Source organism: Gracilinanus agilis, chromosome 5 (assembly GCF_016433145.1).
Source record: "Gracilinanus agilis isolate LMUSP501 chromosome 5, AgileGrace, whole genome shotgun sequence".
Taxonomy (NCBI): domain Eukaryota; kingdom Metazoa; phylum Chordata; class Mammalia; order Didelphimorphia; family Didelphidae; genus Gracilinanus; species Gracilinanus agilis.
In genome coordinates, this window is record NC_058134.1 from 103,327,834 (window position 1) to 103,343,133 (window position 15,300).

Genomic DNA, 15,300 nt, shown 5'->3' on the forward strand with positions numbered 1-15,300 from the left:
GTATTTTCTAGTCAGGGTACCTGTGCTCTCAGGAAGACCCAAGTTCAAATATGACCTCAGACACTATATAACCAAGAACAATCCTCTCTAAGCCTGAGTGTTCTCCTTTGTAAAAAGAAGATAATTTCACCTAGTGCACCTGACTCATAGGATTGTTATGGAGCTCAAATGAGATATTATAGAAAATGCTTTGCAAATTTCAAACCCCAAAGTTAATATCAGAAGTTGTTGTTTTTATTGGCTTTGTCATTTTCTTGATAGTCATATTAATTTGACCTTACTTGATAGAAAATAGCATCACAGGCTGTTAGAACAAAAAAAGTATTTAAAAGAGCTGCTTAGGGAGCAGCTAGGTGACTCAGTGAATTGACTGCCAGGCATAGAGACAGGAGGTTCTGGGTTCAAAAATGGCCTCAGACATTTCCTACCTATGTGACCCTGGGCAAGTCACTTAAGCCCCATTGCCTAGCCCTTACTGCTCTTCTGCCTTTGAACCAATACACAGAATTGATTCTAAGATGAAAGATGATGGTTTAAAAGGTTGTTTTTTGTTTTGTTTTGTTGGGGTTTTTTTGGTAAATAAAGTGTTCCTCATTCAAATGTAACAGACTTCTCTACTAGCAGTAATGCAATGATCTAAAGATCCAGGACAATTCTGGGGGACTTATGAGAAAGAACACTATCCACATCCAGAGGAAGGATAGTGGGAGCAGAAACACAGAAGAAAAAAACATTTCCTTGATCACATGGTTAGATGGGGATATGATTGGGGGATGTATACTCTAAACAACCACTAAATTACAATTATTAATATGGAAATAGGTCTTGATCAATGATACATGTAAAATCCAGTTGAACTACTTGTTGGCTATGGGAGGAGGAGGGAGGAAGAAGGGGAGGGAAAAATATGAATCATGGAATCATGGAAAAATATTCTAAATTAATTAATTAAAGCAATAAATTTAAAATAAATAAAATAAAATAAAGTGCTGCTTATTAGACTAATTATTGTCTTTAAGGAATTGGGCTAGGCGTTTAAGAATCATACATTTGTTTGTATTTATAAACATATAAATACATACAAATGTACAATTGTGTATATATATATATATAAAACTCTAAGACTGGATCCATAAAGTCAATCAAACAATAAATATTTATTAAACATCTGCTATGAGTTAGGCAATTGTGCTAATTACTGAAGATGCAAAAAAGAGAGAAGAGACAATCCTTGTTCTCAATGGAAAAGCTCACGGTCTAACAGGGGAGACAATACATAAACAACTACATACAAACAAGATATATATGGGATAAATGGGGAGGGAGAAATCAACAGAGAAAAGGTCCTAGAATTAGGGGGGAATCAAGAAGGCTTTCTTTAGAAAGTAGAATTTTACCAAGAACTTGAAGAGATATACAAATATAGATGTAACAATGAAGTTTATATAGTCTCTCTAAATATGTGAATACACAGAATATATGTGTGTATACATATGTGTATGCACATATGCATATATACTTATATTCAGACATACATATAGTAACAAAAATATATGAAGGAAAGACCTGTTTTAATTGATGAGGATTTCCCTGCAAGTATGATGTCATGGAAGCCAAGGCATAGTTGGTGGCAGAAGATACTGTTTTGATAGTATTTCTTCCACTTTTTAGTCATGTAACCTAAGACAAATCATCAGTTTCCCCATCTAGAAAATGAGGGAGGTATCTAAAATCCCTTCTAGCACTAACATTTTATTGTTTTGACTTTTTATGTGATCAAAAAGTTTTAAGATATATCTTTAATTTGATTTGTTGTTCCTTATAAAATGTTGGGAGTGTGAGGGCAGGATTAAAGATAGCAGTCAATGCTAGGTTTTTATATGGGCAGTTTAAAAATATGAATGAATAGTTTAATATATGCCTAGAATTTATAAATTTTTAAAATGGGATAATCTTTAAAATAGATGCAATAGCTAGAACCTTACTTTTAATTAAAACCAGATCTTTTATGAAAAGATACTCTTTTCTCTACCTCTCCTTTGCAAAGGTAGGAAATTCTTGTGCATGGAATATTGAATATATTTCTGATTTTTGGTATAATGATTGATGTTTCTGAGTTTTTTCTCTTCATTTTTTCTTTTAAGTTATTAGTTGTCTTAAGAAATGGTTTTATAAGATGGAGGAGGAAGTGGAGAGATATAGGAGAAATCTGGGGCAATGTAAAGACAAAAGTTGTAAATAAAATGTATTTTTTTTAATTATTGTAGAAAAAAAACCATGCCTCTACTTATGTCACATTATGAGGTGAAAAGTATCATTTAAACATGATTACACTGACTGAGTTCTACAATTCACAGAATTACTAGCTTCTCTCAATCTGACCAAAAAAAATAAAAAAAGGAAATTAAATGTACTAACAGACTAATAAATATTAGATCACTTATCAGCATACTAAAATTAGGAAATTCATTGTCAAATACTAAAACCCAGATTGTTCATGACTAGTGTATATTTGTAGCATGTTGCTCTTTTTAATACTATAAATAGTGATTTCTTTGGACATTCATCTCTTATCATTATCATAGTCCTTGTCCCAAATTCAGAACACTTCTCTGTGGTTTCTGGTAAAGCGATAGCAATAATTCCCCAGAGCAATAAGGTAATGTCTCAAAACAGCAAATGTAGCATAATCATATATAATCTTAGTTGTTCAGAAGACAATCACAATTATCTCCAAGTAAAGAGTTTTGCAGATTCAACAAAATAGGCATTTCAAAGTTTACAAAATATTTCTGTTTGCTTAGACTTACAGGCCCTTTTTCAACCCACAAGCAAAAGAAAGGAGGAAAGACAAACAAAATTGGCTTCCATTTGGACCACAAACTTAGTCTTCACTGAACTTTCTACCTGGAGGTCTCCCCATAAGGATTTGAAATATGAGACTGATTAGGCCTTATCTCTTTCTTAAATGAGAAAATTATTTTGGGTGTAAACTCTCTGGATGTTTCCTTTAGTGCAATAGAATATCCTAAAAGGTTGTTGGTCAATTTTCAGTTAGGCCTATTCCTAATATTAATTATCTAGTCTAATTGAAAAGAAGGGGACCTATCTAGACATTGCTTAGATGTATAGTTGCTACTAATAAATCCTGTTGCCAAAGGGATATAGAATTTTTGAAATTTATTTGACATTGAACTACATGATTGCAATAATACCTTGTAATTCTAATTTGTATAATTCTGTGATACTATGAGGAAGAAATGCACAATTTTTACCATTCTAGGCTAATAGAAAAATAAATGAACCCAGATAATAATGATTCTACAACTGATTTTTTTCCTTAATATTTATTAATTTTTCCATACTTTGGCTTATATAAAATTTGAATATTTTTTGTCTTCTTAGATGTTATAAATAAAAAGTACCTTGAGATTATGAAAAGCTATTGAGCAAATCTTGACTTTGGACTTCCCTGTTTTTATATATATGTATATGATTTTATTTATTTATACAAGATACATATATATACATACATACATATGATTGTATTTATTTATACAAGATACATATATATACATACATATATAAGATTTTCCTCTTATTTTTGAGAGAATTGATTCATAAAACTTATGGCTTAGCCATATATCCTGTGTGGATTCTACTGTTGGTATATTACCTCCTGAGGGAGAGGGATTGTGTAATTATCCTAAAACTCAAAGTTTAAGTTCTTTTAAAGTAATTTTAGGAAAAGACAATCACCAACACCCAGACTAGGAAAGTGGATCTTCTGGAGAAGATGCTATAAGGATGCTTGCAGAAATCATATACTACATCAGGAGATTAAGATTTGGATATAATGAAGTGAACTGGGAGTGGGGGACTCCAGTCTGCCATTTATCCTGATTGTAAACTCTTATGCCAAAGGGGAGTGCCTTCTAATTGGCTTTTTGTCAATGTGCCTACCAATCATTTTTTTCTCTCTCTTTCTCTTTATTCCCACATTTGTTCTAACTCCCTCTATGAAATGTTTAATATCTTTTCCATTTTATACCCCTATATAAAATCTTAAATGTATAGCCTTCATATGTGGAATGATTCACTGGGGAGACTTGGCATGTTAATCTCCTGAAACAACAACAACAACAAACAAGCGTGTCTAGACTTACCATGCTGGTAAGAATCAGCGATGAGGATTGTGTGAAGTAAAATACCTCCATCATGTGGCACCCCAAGGGTGGGTGTTGCAGAGGAATGTTGGATCTAATGGCCTGGTGTCCCCTGGCATCAATGTGCAAGTCACCATGGAGGGAGGAGCTAGTGGGGTTTAAAAATGTGGAGTTTGGGAAGGAGAGGGTCTCTTTACTTCAACACTTAAACAGACTGATTCCCTGGGCTTAAGCTTGGCAAATGGCAGAATGGAATGGAATGGAAGGGACCAAGCTAGGCTGAAACCTGGGACCAGATCTTACCTTAAATTAATAAAATTAAAATCCACCTCTCTCTTTCTCTTTCCTCTCTCTCTTTCTCTCATTTTATTAATACATGCTTATAATTCTGTCCATATGCCCTTTTATTTGTAACACTAATAATTACATTTTTTAAGTGATTGAGGAAACATGAAGTGCTAATAACACATGCCTACTTATCTTTATGACAATGATCTAAAAATGAATTGGTAGTATCCCTGAGAGGAAAATATGAGAAGGGAAAAGGCAGATTTTCAAAATGATTTTCCCTAATCTACATATTTATAGTCGAAATTAAATGATAGGTTCAGAGAATATAAGATCCCAATGTGTTTTCATCTTTTGATTACAACATGCATTTAAATCCCCAAACAATTCTTCATCATATTCAATGATCAATACCTGTCTTGTACAACTCTATGATTATTAATGTCATAAACAGGGAGAATCTGTTCATCAAAGACTACTGTCATGGAGAATGTCCTAAAAAGATCCAAATAAAAACAATATATCCCTACAGATATTGAAGTTCTTTCAAAACTCTTATTTGTGGGTAAAACTGATTATAAGAAGCAAGTCAATATTTTGTGGTATACTCTATGAGATACATGATTATCCATAAAAGATAGATTCAGTCATCCAAAAGAGGCAGGGAGACAATTGAATGAAAAATGCTGTCTTGACATGTCAAATAGAGTGGAAAACCAAACTGTGGGTAATGTGTTGGACCCAGAAGAGAAGAAAGTTGTTAGAATCTAATTCAACATGTTTTTATTAGGTGCCTTAAAAAACAAGGTATTCCTGCTAGGATCTGGGGATACACACACACACACACACACACACACACACACACACACACACACACACAATGTCAAAAGCTGTCCTTGCCCTCAAATACCTTATATTTAATGTTCAACATGGAGACTGAATATGAATGGCTCAGAAACTGCCACTTAGCCTAAAACTCATTTTTTTAACATAAATGTTCAATCAATCAAAAAAAAAAACATTTATTAAACATCTATTCTATGCCAGGAACTGTGCTAAAAAGTGGAGATTAAAAAAAAAGTTAAAAAGAAAAAAGCACAATCCCTGCCCCCAAGAAGCTTATAGTCTAATGGAGAAGATAACATGAAAACAAATATATACAAAGTAAGCTATATGCATGTGATAAATAGGAAATAGTTAAAAGAATGAAGGCACTAGAATTAAAAGGGTTTGATGTAGGTTTCCTCCAGAAGGTGAGTTTTAGTTGCCACTTAAAGGAAATCAGCATAGTTAGTAGTCTGACTAGAGTCAGAATATTCCAGGCCTGGATGATAGCCAGAGAGAATGCCTGAAGCTGAAAAATAGAGTGTTTTGTTAATAAAACAGCCAGGATGCCATTGTCACTGGATCAAAAAGTATGTGTTGGCATGCTGGGGAGTAAAGGTCTTCCAGAAGAGTGGAGTGGGGAGGCTGGGAGGGAAGGGAGCAAAGAGTATTAGGTGGGGTAATGAAAAGCATTAAATGCCAAACAGATCATTTTGTGTTTGTTCTTGGAGGCAATAGGAAGCCACTGGAGTTTGAGTTAAGAAGATGATCAAACCTACATTTCAGGTCAGACCTACTCCTTTAGTAGCTAAATGGATGGGGTAGGGAAGAGTCTTGAGGCAGGCAGATCCACCGGCAGATAAATGCAGTTAAATCAAGATGGGAAGTGATGAGGGCCTGCATTCCAGAGGAGGCACTATTAGTAGAGAAAGTAGGTGTATTTTAGAAATATTGCAAAAGTAAAATCGGCAGACCTAGGCAATAGTTTGGATATGGGGGATGAAAGATGATGAGGAACCCAGCATGATTCCTCAGGAACCTGAGTGGCTGGAAGGATAAGGTTGTCCTCTATAGTAAAAGGGAAGGGAGGAAGAGAATAGTTGGGTTTAGGGGAACCGATTATGAGCTTTGTTTGAACATAGTAAGGGGGGAAAAGGGTTGTGGGGTTAAATATATTAAAAGGTGGTCATCAGGGGAAATTTCCCCAATTTAGGAATAACTTCAAGTCAAAATTGACTTTTACAGAAGTTTATTTACAATTAAGAAGAGAGAGAGGAAATAAGGAAATAAGAATCTAACACAGTAGGTAAATTGCTAAGATCCTCTAATTAATCCAGGTAGATCTAATTAACCCTCAGCCTAGAGTAAGAGGGCCAGAGGCCCGGAGGTGAATGAAGCAAGCTTCACAGAGTCTATTAAGGAAGTTCCTTAAGAGAAATTCAGGAAGATTCAGTCTTTAAACTCACCACCTCCATGGACCAGAAGAGCTAGAAGGCCTCCTTCACCATCTGCCCTCTTTACCAGAAGCTCCCTCACTCATTCAACTCCCTCTTTTAAAGGGGTCACTTATGCATCCCTTCCTGTGCCTTCCCCTAGCTTGAGTATCCAATCACAATAGATGCTTTCTCAAACACTGCCTAGGGAGCTGTCAGTCGATTCTGATTCGTCACTCACTCTAGCACAAGTGGGTTAGGACACCCCAGAATTAGAGGTGCTCTCACCTTTGGTGATTAAATCTAAAGATGGGCAGTGTAGACTTAATCTAATTATCACAACATACTGAGTTTAAGATCTCTTTTGGACATCCAGTCCAAATGTCTGGTCTGAAAAGAAGTTAGAAATGTAAGCTCAGAGTTACTGAGACAGCAAAGAGTGATCAAACTCATAGTTTACCCCAAGAGTGATAAAGTAGGCTGCAACATTTCTAATGATGACATATGCCCCTAAGCAGTGGTATAAAGTATATTGGCAAATCAGTAACTAAAAAAAATAACATCAGTTATATGGTGAGAGTGCTAAATATAATATGAATACTTTAATTATATCTAAGAAATAAAGAAAGTCCTAGGTGAGTGAGTGTCAGCCAGAACTTATTAAGCACTTAGGCACCAAAAATACAAATATATAACTGAAATAGACTCTGCCCTCAAAGAACTTACACTCTCTTAATGGGGAGAAATACAATATAGGAGTTGAGAAGAAAAAGGAATGTCTGGAACAGATACTTTTGGGGAAAGAGATAATCAGTTTAGGGAAGAGTAAAATGATATTCTTGATTCAGCTAGGGTCAAGTTTTTAAGCAGTAGAAATTTCCGGTGGATCCTGCCAGCATCATTAGCTATTTACTCTTGTATTATGATTGGACTGCAAAAGGGGAATGGCGGTGGTAATCTAGAACTGGGATTTGGAAAGGCATGAACTTCAACAGGACAAGGGTGGAGGGAAGAATTCAAGAGAAGTAGGCAGGGTTAAGCTGCACTGATTAATTCTAGGGACCAGATGTGGTGGGAAAGAAAGTGAAGCCAGTGCAGGAATAATGACTTTGGAAAGCACTGAGGTAGGTGAGTAGGTAAGTAGGGACTAAATGTCACAAAGAAGTTGAAGAATAGAGTTAGGAGGAATAAGGCAAAGGGAGAAGTGAATGAGGGAATATTGTAGTATAAAGGAAATTCAGAATTCTGATCATGTTCTTGCAGGACATTTGGTGGTAGCTAAGTGGCACAGCAGATACAGCAATGGCCTGAAATGAGGAGGACCCTGACACATTTACTAGTTGTATGACTCTGTAACATTCTCTCTGTATCAGGAAACTCTCAATTGTAAAAAGAGAATAATACTACTACCTACCTCTCAGGATTGTTGTGAAGATCAAATGAGATATTTGCAAAGTACTTAGCACAGTACTTGACACTTAATAGGCCCTAGATCAGGAGTCAGCAACATATGGCTCTCGAGCCATATCTGGTTCTTTTGAGGGCCAGATATGGCTCTTTCTGCAGGAGCCATAAAGCCAATTTTTTTCAGGCTCCGTTACAGGAGCGGCACTGTGAGCACTGTACAGCTCTCACAAAATTACATTTTAAAAAATGTGGCGTTTATGGCTCTCATGGCCAAAAAGGTTGCCGACCCCTGCTCTATATAAATGCTTCCTTCTTGTCTGCCCATCTTCCTTCTGACACTTGCTCATAATAACCACTATCAGAGTTCATATGTGAAACCAGCTATTTCTGATTCTAATTCTAGCATTCTGTCTACTATCACATATTCCAGCAAAGATTCCCTTTCAGCATGAAGAAAATATGGAATACAAAAAGAATATTGAAAACAATGAATTATCTACCTTGATACAATAAAAAGTCACTGTGCTGATAAAAGGCTCTATAAGAAAAAAAAGAAAAAAAAAGTTAAGCTGACCAACAAACATACTTTTAAGTTTGATTTGCTTTAAAAGCATTTTTCCATCATTTCCAAAGCCTAGATAATTTATAAAGCATTAAATCAGGTCCTGTTTGCAGGATTTGGTGATTTCTGAGGTGTTAATACTTGCACTGAAAATTTAAGAATTGTTTCTTAAGCAGCAGTACAAGACAACTCTAGCACATCCCTGGAAGAGACTCTGAAAGAAATATCAAAGAATACAAAATGAGATAAATCCCATTCAACTGAAGTGAAAGTTTTTCACCACTGGTCAAGTGGGTAATTACATTTACAATAATTTATACACACAGGTGTGTGTGTATAAATTAATATCAATAACTCCAAGTATTATATTTTATAAGATTTATTAGTAATCACTTGAAATAGAAGAAATAAAAGAACAAAAAGAATAAAACCTAAGTAAAACCACATGAGTAAAATTCTCTTGCTTGGCTCTCACCCAATCTCCACAACCTGAGCAGAGAGCGTGAGGGGTGGGGTTACATCAAAATATATCCTCCCTACATTAGCAGGTAAAGCAAGAAGGAAAAGGGAAGCTGGGAAAGAGAGTCCTGGGGAGAAAATTCTAATTACACACATTCCTTCCTATCTCCTACTGAATATTGTCTTTTCAATTATTCCTTCTTTACTTTTCATCTTCAAAATATCCTCTACTGGATTCTTCTCTACTGACTGCAAAAATGCACAGGTCTCACTCACCTTTCTTCAAAATTCCTTCCCTAGACTTTGCCACCCCTTCAAGTTGTCCTATAATTTACATCCCCTTTACTCCCTAACTCCTAAAAAGTAAATCTGCTTCCTCAACACCCATTCTTTTCAACAATTTGAACCTCTAGCTCAGGGGTCTGCAATGTCTGGCTCTCGAGCCATATCTGGCTCTTTTGAGGGCCAGATATGGCTCTTTCTGCAGGAGCCATAAAGTCAATTTTTTTTCAGGTACTGTTACAGGAGCAGCACTGTGAGCACTGTACGGCTCTCACGAAATTACATTTTAAAAAATGTGGCGTTTACGGCTCTCACGGCCAAAAAGGTTGCCAACCCCTGCTCTAGCTTCTAGATCCAACGTTCCCTTGGAACTTCTCAAAAATTATTTATCTTTTTCTCCCCTTTTTCTCTCATGGGGTTATGTTCTTTACAAATGACTTTCAAATGTATATATTTAGTCTTAACTTATCGAACTCTACAAAAAGTACTAACAATTTACTTGCTGGTTATCTCAAACAATATAGAATATCAGATTTAGAATTTGAACTGGAAGGTGCCTTAGAGGTAAACTAGTCCTTACTCTCATTTTATAAATGAGGAAAATGAGGCCAATGGAAATAATTTGACTTGCTTAGGCTATTACAAGCATTAAGGGGTAGAGAGAGGAGTTGAGCCCATGCCTTCTGATTCTCAGCATCCTTTCTATCACATGTACAAAAAAGAATTCATTAATTTCCTTTAAATTTTTCCTTCCTCCAAACTGTCTTATTCGTGTTAATGATACCACTATCTTCTCAGTCTCCCAGCTATTTACATGAATAGTTTAAAATTTTTTCCAGTTTATATGTCAATACATTTTTAATATTCATTTTCTTACATGTTGCAATTCATGTTCTCTCTCTCCCTCCTCTACCTCTTTAAGAAGGTAGATAATATGTATATTGTACATATATTATCATATACTACATAGTTCTATGTTCATCATGTTGTGAAATAAGACACACATTGCTTACACTTAGATAAAAATTCATGAAGGAAATAAGTAAAGGATGATATGTTTCCATTTGCATTCAGGCTTCATCTGTTCCTACTATGGCAGTGGATAGATGTCCCTTGGATATGACTTGGATCCTTGCTTTGCTGATAAGTTAAATCATTCACAGTTGATCATTATATTTTATTATTGCTATTGTGCACAACATTTTCCTGATTCTGCTCACTTCACTTTGCATCACTTCATAGAAGCCTTTCCAGGTTTTTTGTTTTGTTTTGTTTTGTTTTTTGGTGCTCATAGTGATTCTCATGTCTTATGGCACAATAGTATTCCATTACAATCATATACAACAACTTGTTCAGCCATTCCTTAATTGATGGACATCCCTTCAGTTTCTAATTCTTTGTGACCACAAAAAGAGCTGTTGTAAATATTTTTGTACAGATAAGTTATTTTCCCCCGTCTTTAATCTCTTTGGGATATAGACCTAGTAGTTGGTATTGTTGTATCAAAAGATATACATAGTTTTATGACCCTTTGGGCATGGTTCCAGATTGATCTCCAGAATGATCATATCATTTCATATATCTAGCAATAGTATATGACTGCACATAAATAATCTTATTGTGGTACATTAAGTTGCCTACCCTAATAACTCATTTCATATTTATGTCTTTTCTTTCTCTTGTTTTACATAGCCACTCTTCTATTTCATTTCTTCATCACCTCTCATCTGAACTACTGATATGTCAATAGTATTCCTCTATCCCAATCTTTCCCCTCTGCAGATCCTGCTCTAAACAACTGTAAGGCAATCTTCTTAAAATCCAGGCCGTCTCTTCTACTCAAAAATGTTCAGCAGCTTCTTAATGACTTTCAAATAAAATATATATTCCTCACCCCTTTGTTTAAAAAGCTCCATAATCTGACAACAAACTACCTTTTCAGCCATATTTCATATTACTCCCCTTCCTGTTATTCATTCTTCAGATAAAACAATCTATTGCTTGTTCTCCATAGTCTTCCATCTTCCCCTCTTAATCTTCCCATAGGTGACATGTTCTTTGTGCCTAGAATACATTCCTTCCTCACCTCTGCCACTTTAGAATCCTTAGCTCAATAAACTCATGTTGCCACCTGCTCTTTGTCACTTCTTTGTCCCTCTTCAGATCGATTCACCTGTGATTGGTTCTCCTCATCCCTTCCTCCCCCGCCCCCCACACCCCTCCACATAAACTCCTTGAAGGCAGGGATGGATTTGTATTTGCTTTCATATCTCTACTGGTATTTATATTTATATTTGACAAATTGTTCAACTCCACTGACTGAATTGTTAATTAAAATAACCCCTCCAAACCCCTAATTAGTATTTAGGGCTGCCAACTAATCCTGATAATGGTGTTTATCCATAAAAATAAGGTCTTGAAATTGAAAGTGGCTCAGATCTCAGTTACTAAACAAGTGTGCTTCATAAGCAATAATACCCCCTTTATCCCTAAACCCCAACTAGTAGTCATTCCAGGTCAATCATGAAAAAACTATTAAGTTTCTCACCATCTCAGAGAGTTATTCAGCTTTTTGGGCTTGATTTTGAGTGTACCGCTATCTGTAATCACCTCAGATGACTCAGAACACATAATTGTAAAAGGTACCCCAAGTTCTTATAATTGTGGTAGGTTCTGATAAACTTAAGCCCTTTCAATTCTTTCAATAAAACTCTTTGTTTATAAAGATAGAAAAAGGGGGCAGCTGGGTAGCTCAGTGGATTGAGAGCCAGGCCTAGAGATGGGAGGTCCTAGGTTCAAATCTGGCCTCAGACACTTCCCAGCTATGTGACCCTGGGCAAGTCATTTGATCCCCATTGCCTACCCTTACCACTCTTCTGACTTGGAGCCAATACACAGTATTGACTCCAAGCCGGAAGGTAAAGGTTTTTATAAAATAAACAAATAAATAAAGATAGGTAAAGGATTAGGGAAAAAAAAGGTTTAACTTACAAAAATAAGAAAAATAGTTAACTTTATTTTCTCATTGAAACATTTTGTCCCAAAACAGTTGGTTTATATTTTTCTTCAGAAAACTGTGATCAACTTTTACTATTTTATGTTTCATATAGACATATCACAGTAATGCTCATTTTAAAATACTGAAAATAGATCCCATGATTTTAATAATAAGTATTGAAAGATAAAATGTGATTTTAAAAAGAAATCCATGGACAAGTTACAAAATGCATTTGCTTCTGCATTCTAGTCATGACAGCAGTGGTTGAAATAATCTAGTCTTAATATCTGGCACATAGCCTATACCCAAACAAGAAATTTTACCCCTTTCAATACAAGAGAAAATTTTCTTAAAATAACTTCATCATTATAAAGCAATATAGTTCTTTATTAACTTAAAAATAAACTACCAAAAGGCAGGAGAAATCAAAAGGCTAATCTTTAAAAAAAAATTCTCAGGACCAAATTAACACAGAAAAGTAATTTTACAAAGAATTTATTAAATGAAACATATGATGTTACTATCAAAAAGCCTTTCTTTAAATAAGATGGGCCAAGTTTGAAACCTATTTTTAGGTAACAGTATAGCAAGGAGGAAATTTTCTTATTCTTTTATATTTGTCCAATATAATCTTTAAGTACATCAATTTTTAGTGACTAAATTTCTCTGGTTTTTATTTTATTATGGAAAACTTGAGTTCAATTGAATGAGAATTACTTGGAACAAAATTCTTCAGAAAATGAAGGAATTATGTATGTTAGTAATTGTGGTATATGGCAACACACTGGGACAAGTGAAAGAAAAAACAATTGAACAGTTGCCTACTAATTAGTATTGCAAGTTTCATGAAACCCAAGATTCTTTCTTATATGCATAGCTCATGCACATGGAGTTGAGTCCATTAGTGATTCTACTAAGTTGACCTAAATAACCAAACTAACAATGGCAATTAAAAAAAAAAAAAAACATTCCAACAAGTTCCACATGAACAAGTATTATCTATATGGTATATATCAGTGATGGTGAACCTTGAGAGAATGCATGCCCATGCCCCTGCCCTGCCCCCTTCCCAGTGCTGGGTATACTCTCCTCCCTTACCCCACACAGGGGAGGGAGAAAGCACCTCCCATTGGGCTGCTGGGTAGAGGGGTGGGTAAAATAATGTCCTCAGTAAGTATAAAAAGAGGGGTGGGAGTGGGGAGTGGTCTGAGTGCTCTGATCCCCTCCAGCTCTGCTGCTGTTGAGCTGCCCATATTCCCCTCTGTGTGCTCCCATTGGGCTGCTAAGCAGAGAGGTGATAATGTGAAAAAACTGGGGTAAGGGAGAAGCTTCACCCAGTCCCTGTGCCTTTCTACTAATAAACTCTGGGGGTGGGGTGGAGTGGGGGGAGAGGGCAGCATGCCATAGATTCACTATCACTTCCATACATGTTTACCACGTCTATAATTTGACCATTCCTTTACAAAATCAACAAGAGTAATACATAAGGACTGTAACATTCATTTTTGTATAACTGAAAGACTTATTAATAGTCTTTCTGCAATTTACTCCATCATTTTATATCATAGTATTTAATGTCAGGACTCTCTTTTATCTAAGCAAATATACTAAGTGAGCAAAAAACAAATGATGGAAGTTTAAGACAATTAACATAACAGAAATTTTAAGCATAAACCACCCTGTCATTTATTTTGAAGCCTCTATTTTTTCAGTTTTCTATTATTAGTAGTCTTCCATCCCATTAAGTTGGAGAATTACAGATCATAGGGAGATTTCAATGGTAGAGGAAAGGAATGGCTGGCCCAATGCATCTCTTAACTTGAGAAGATGTATCTTGTTCTATGGGTAGTATCCAATCTTTCTGAAATGTTCCTGACTTTCAGGTAACTGTAAAATCCTCTGAAGAAAAGCAGGAGGCCAATTAAAAGAAATATCCACCAAAGCCAGTACTGTCCATTGAAGTATCCAGTAAAGTAATCTGAAAACCTGACGATGAGGATCCACTTGGTCAAGGAAAGGCCAAATCCACAGAGGGCACCATATCTCCCAGCTATGGAGTTAGTTGTACAGAAGGATAAGCAAAATCCAATCCAGTTGAAGATGAAGGCCATGAAGAAGGCCACCATGAAGATGCCATCATTGCCCACTCGTAGCTGCTCAGAGTCATTGGAGGTTGAGTCCTCCCTGGAAGGGAAGTCGTTTTCTCTCTGGGTGGGCTCCCCAGAGGGGGCGGCGCTGGCAGCCAAGGCCGCTGCTTTGGCCCTCTCAGCCTCATCGTATGTGGGAAGGGATGTGGCCACACTATAGGGTGGTGGCACAGGGTAGAGCTCGCAGGGACATTCGGTTTCAGAGGTGGTCGAGGCCTCCGGGGGGCCCCGGCCATAGGGTAGAGGGGAGGCGCCCAAATCTGGGAATGTCAGTGCAGGCGTAGGAGGCGAAGTAGTCCTCTGGGGTGCTGTCAGGGGTGTAATCTGCAAGGACGTGGAAGGCTGCTCCACCGCCGGGGATTCCGTATGGTTTTCCTCATTGCGAAGCACTTGATAATAGCCGGTCACGGAAGGGTGAAGATCCATCCTGCCCGGCCCAGGATGCTCCGCTTAAGGCGCCCAGCGCCTGTCCCACCTCAGCGGCCTAACGTGGCTCAGCACCCCTTCTGCCTTGAGGGCGCGCCCCCCCTCCCCACCGCCGCCTGGCGGCGCGCTTCCGCCTCTGTTGATGCTGCTGCCACTTCCGCGTAATGGTGCCGCCTCACCCCCTGCTGCCTTGGCGGAAGCTTCCGCACATGCCCTTAGCTATTGCTCTTGAGAACTAAGCGTGAACACGCCTTTGTCCAGGAGGAGTGCTGAGGCCAAGGCAACGAACCCTCTCTTCTTGAGAGGG

The 15,300-nt window shown here is 36.9% G+C and overlaps 1 protein-coding gene across 1 annotated transcript; it reads right to left on the reverse strand.

Annotated features, from left to right (window-relative positions):
• Positions 1-14,234: 14,234 nt before the first annotated feature.
• On the reverse strand, positions 14,235-15,091 carry LOC123249886 (NEDD4 family-interacting protein 2-like). Its single transcript, XM_044678982.1, has 2 exons — positions 15,070-15,091; positions 14,235-15,010 (listed from the first exon to the last, which is right to left on the reverse strand). The coding sequence occupies exon 2, from the start codon at positions 14,991-14,993 to the stop codon at positions 14,235-14,237; it is 759 nt and encodes a 252-aa protein (XP_044534917.1). The 5' UTR covers positions 14,994-15,010; positions 15,070-15,091.
• Between the last annotated feature and the right edge of the window lie 209 nt (positions 15,092-15,300).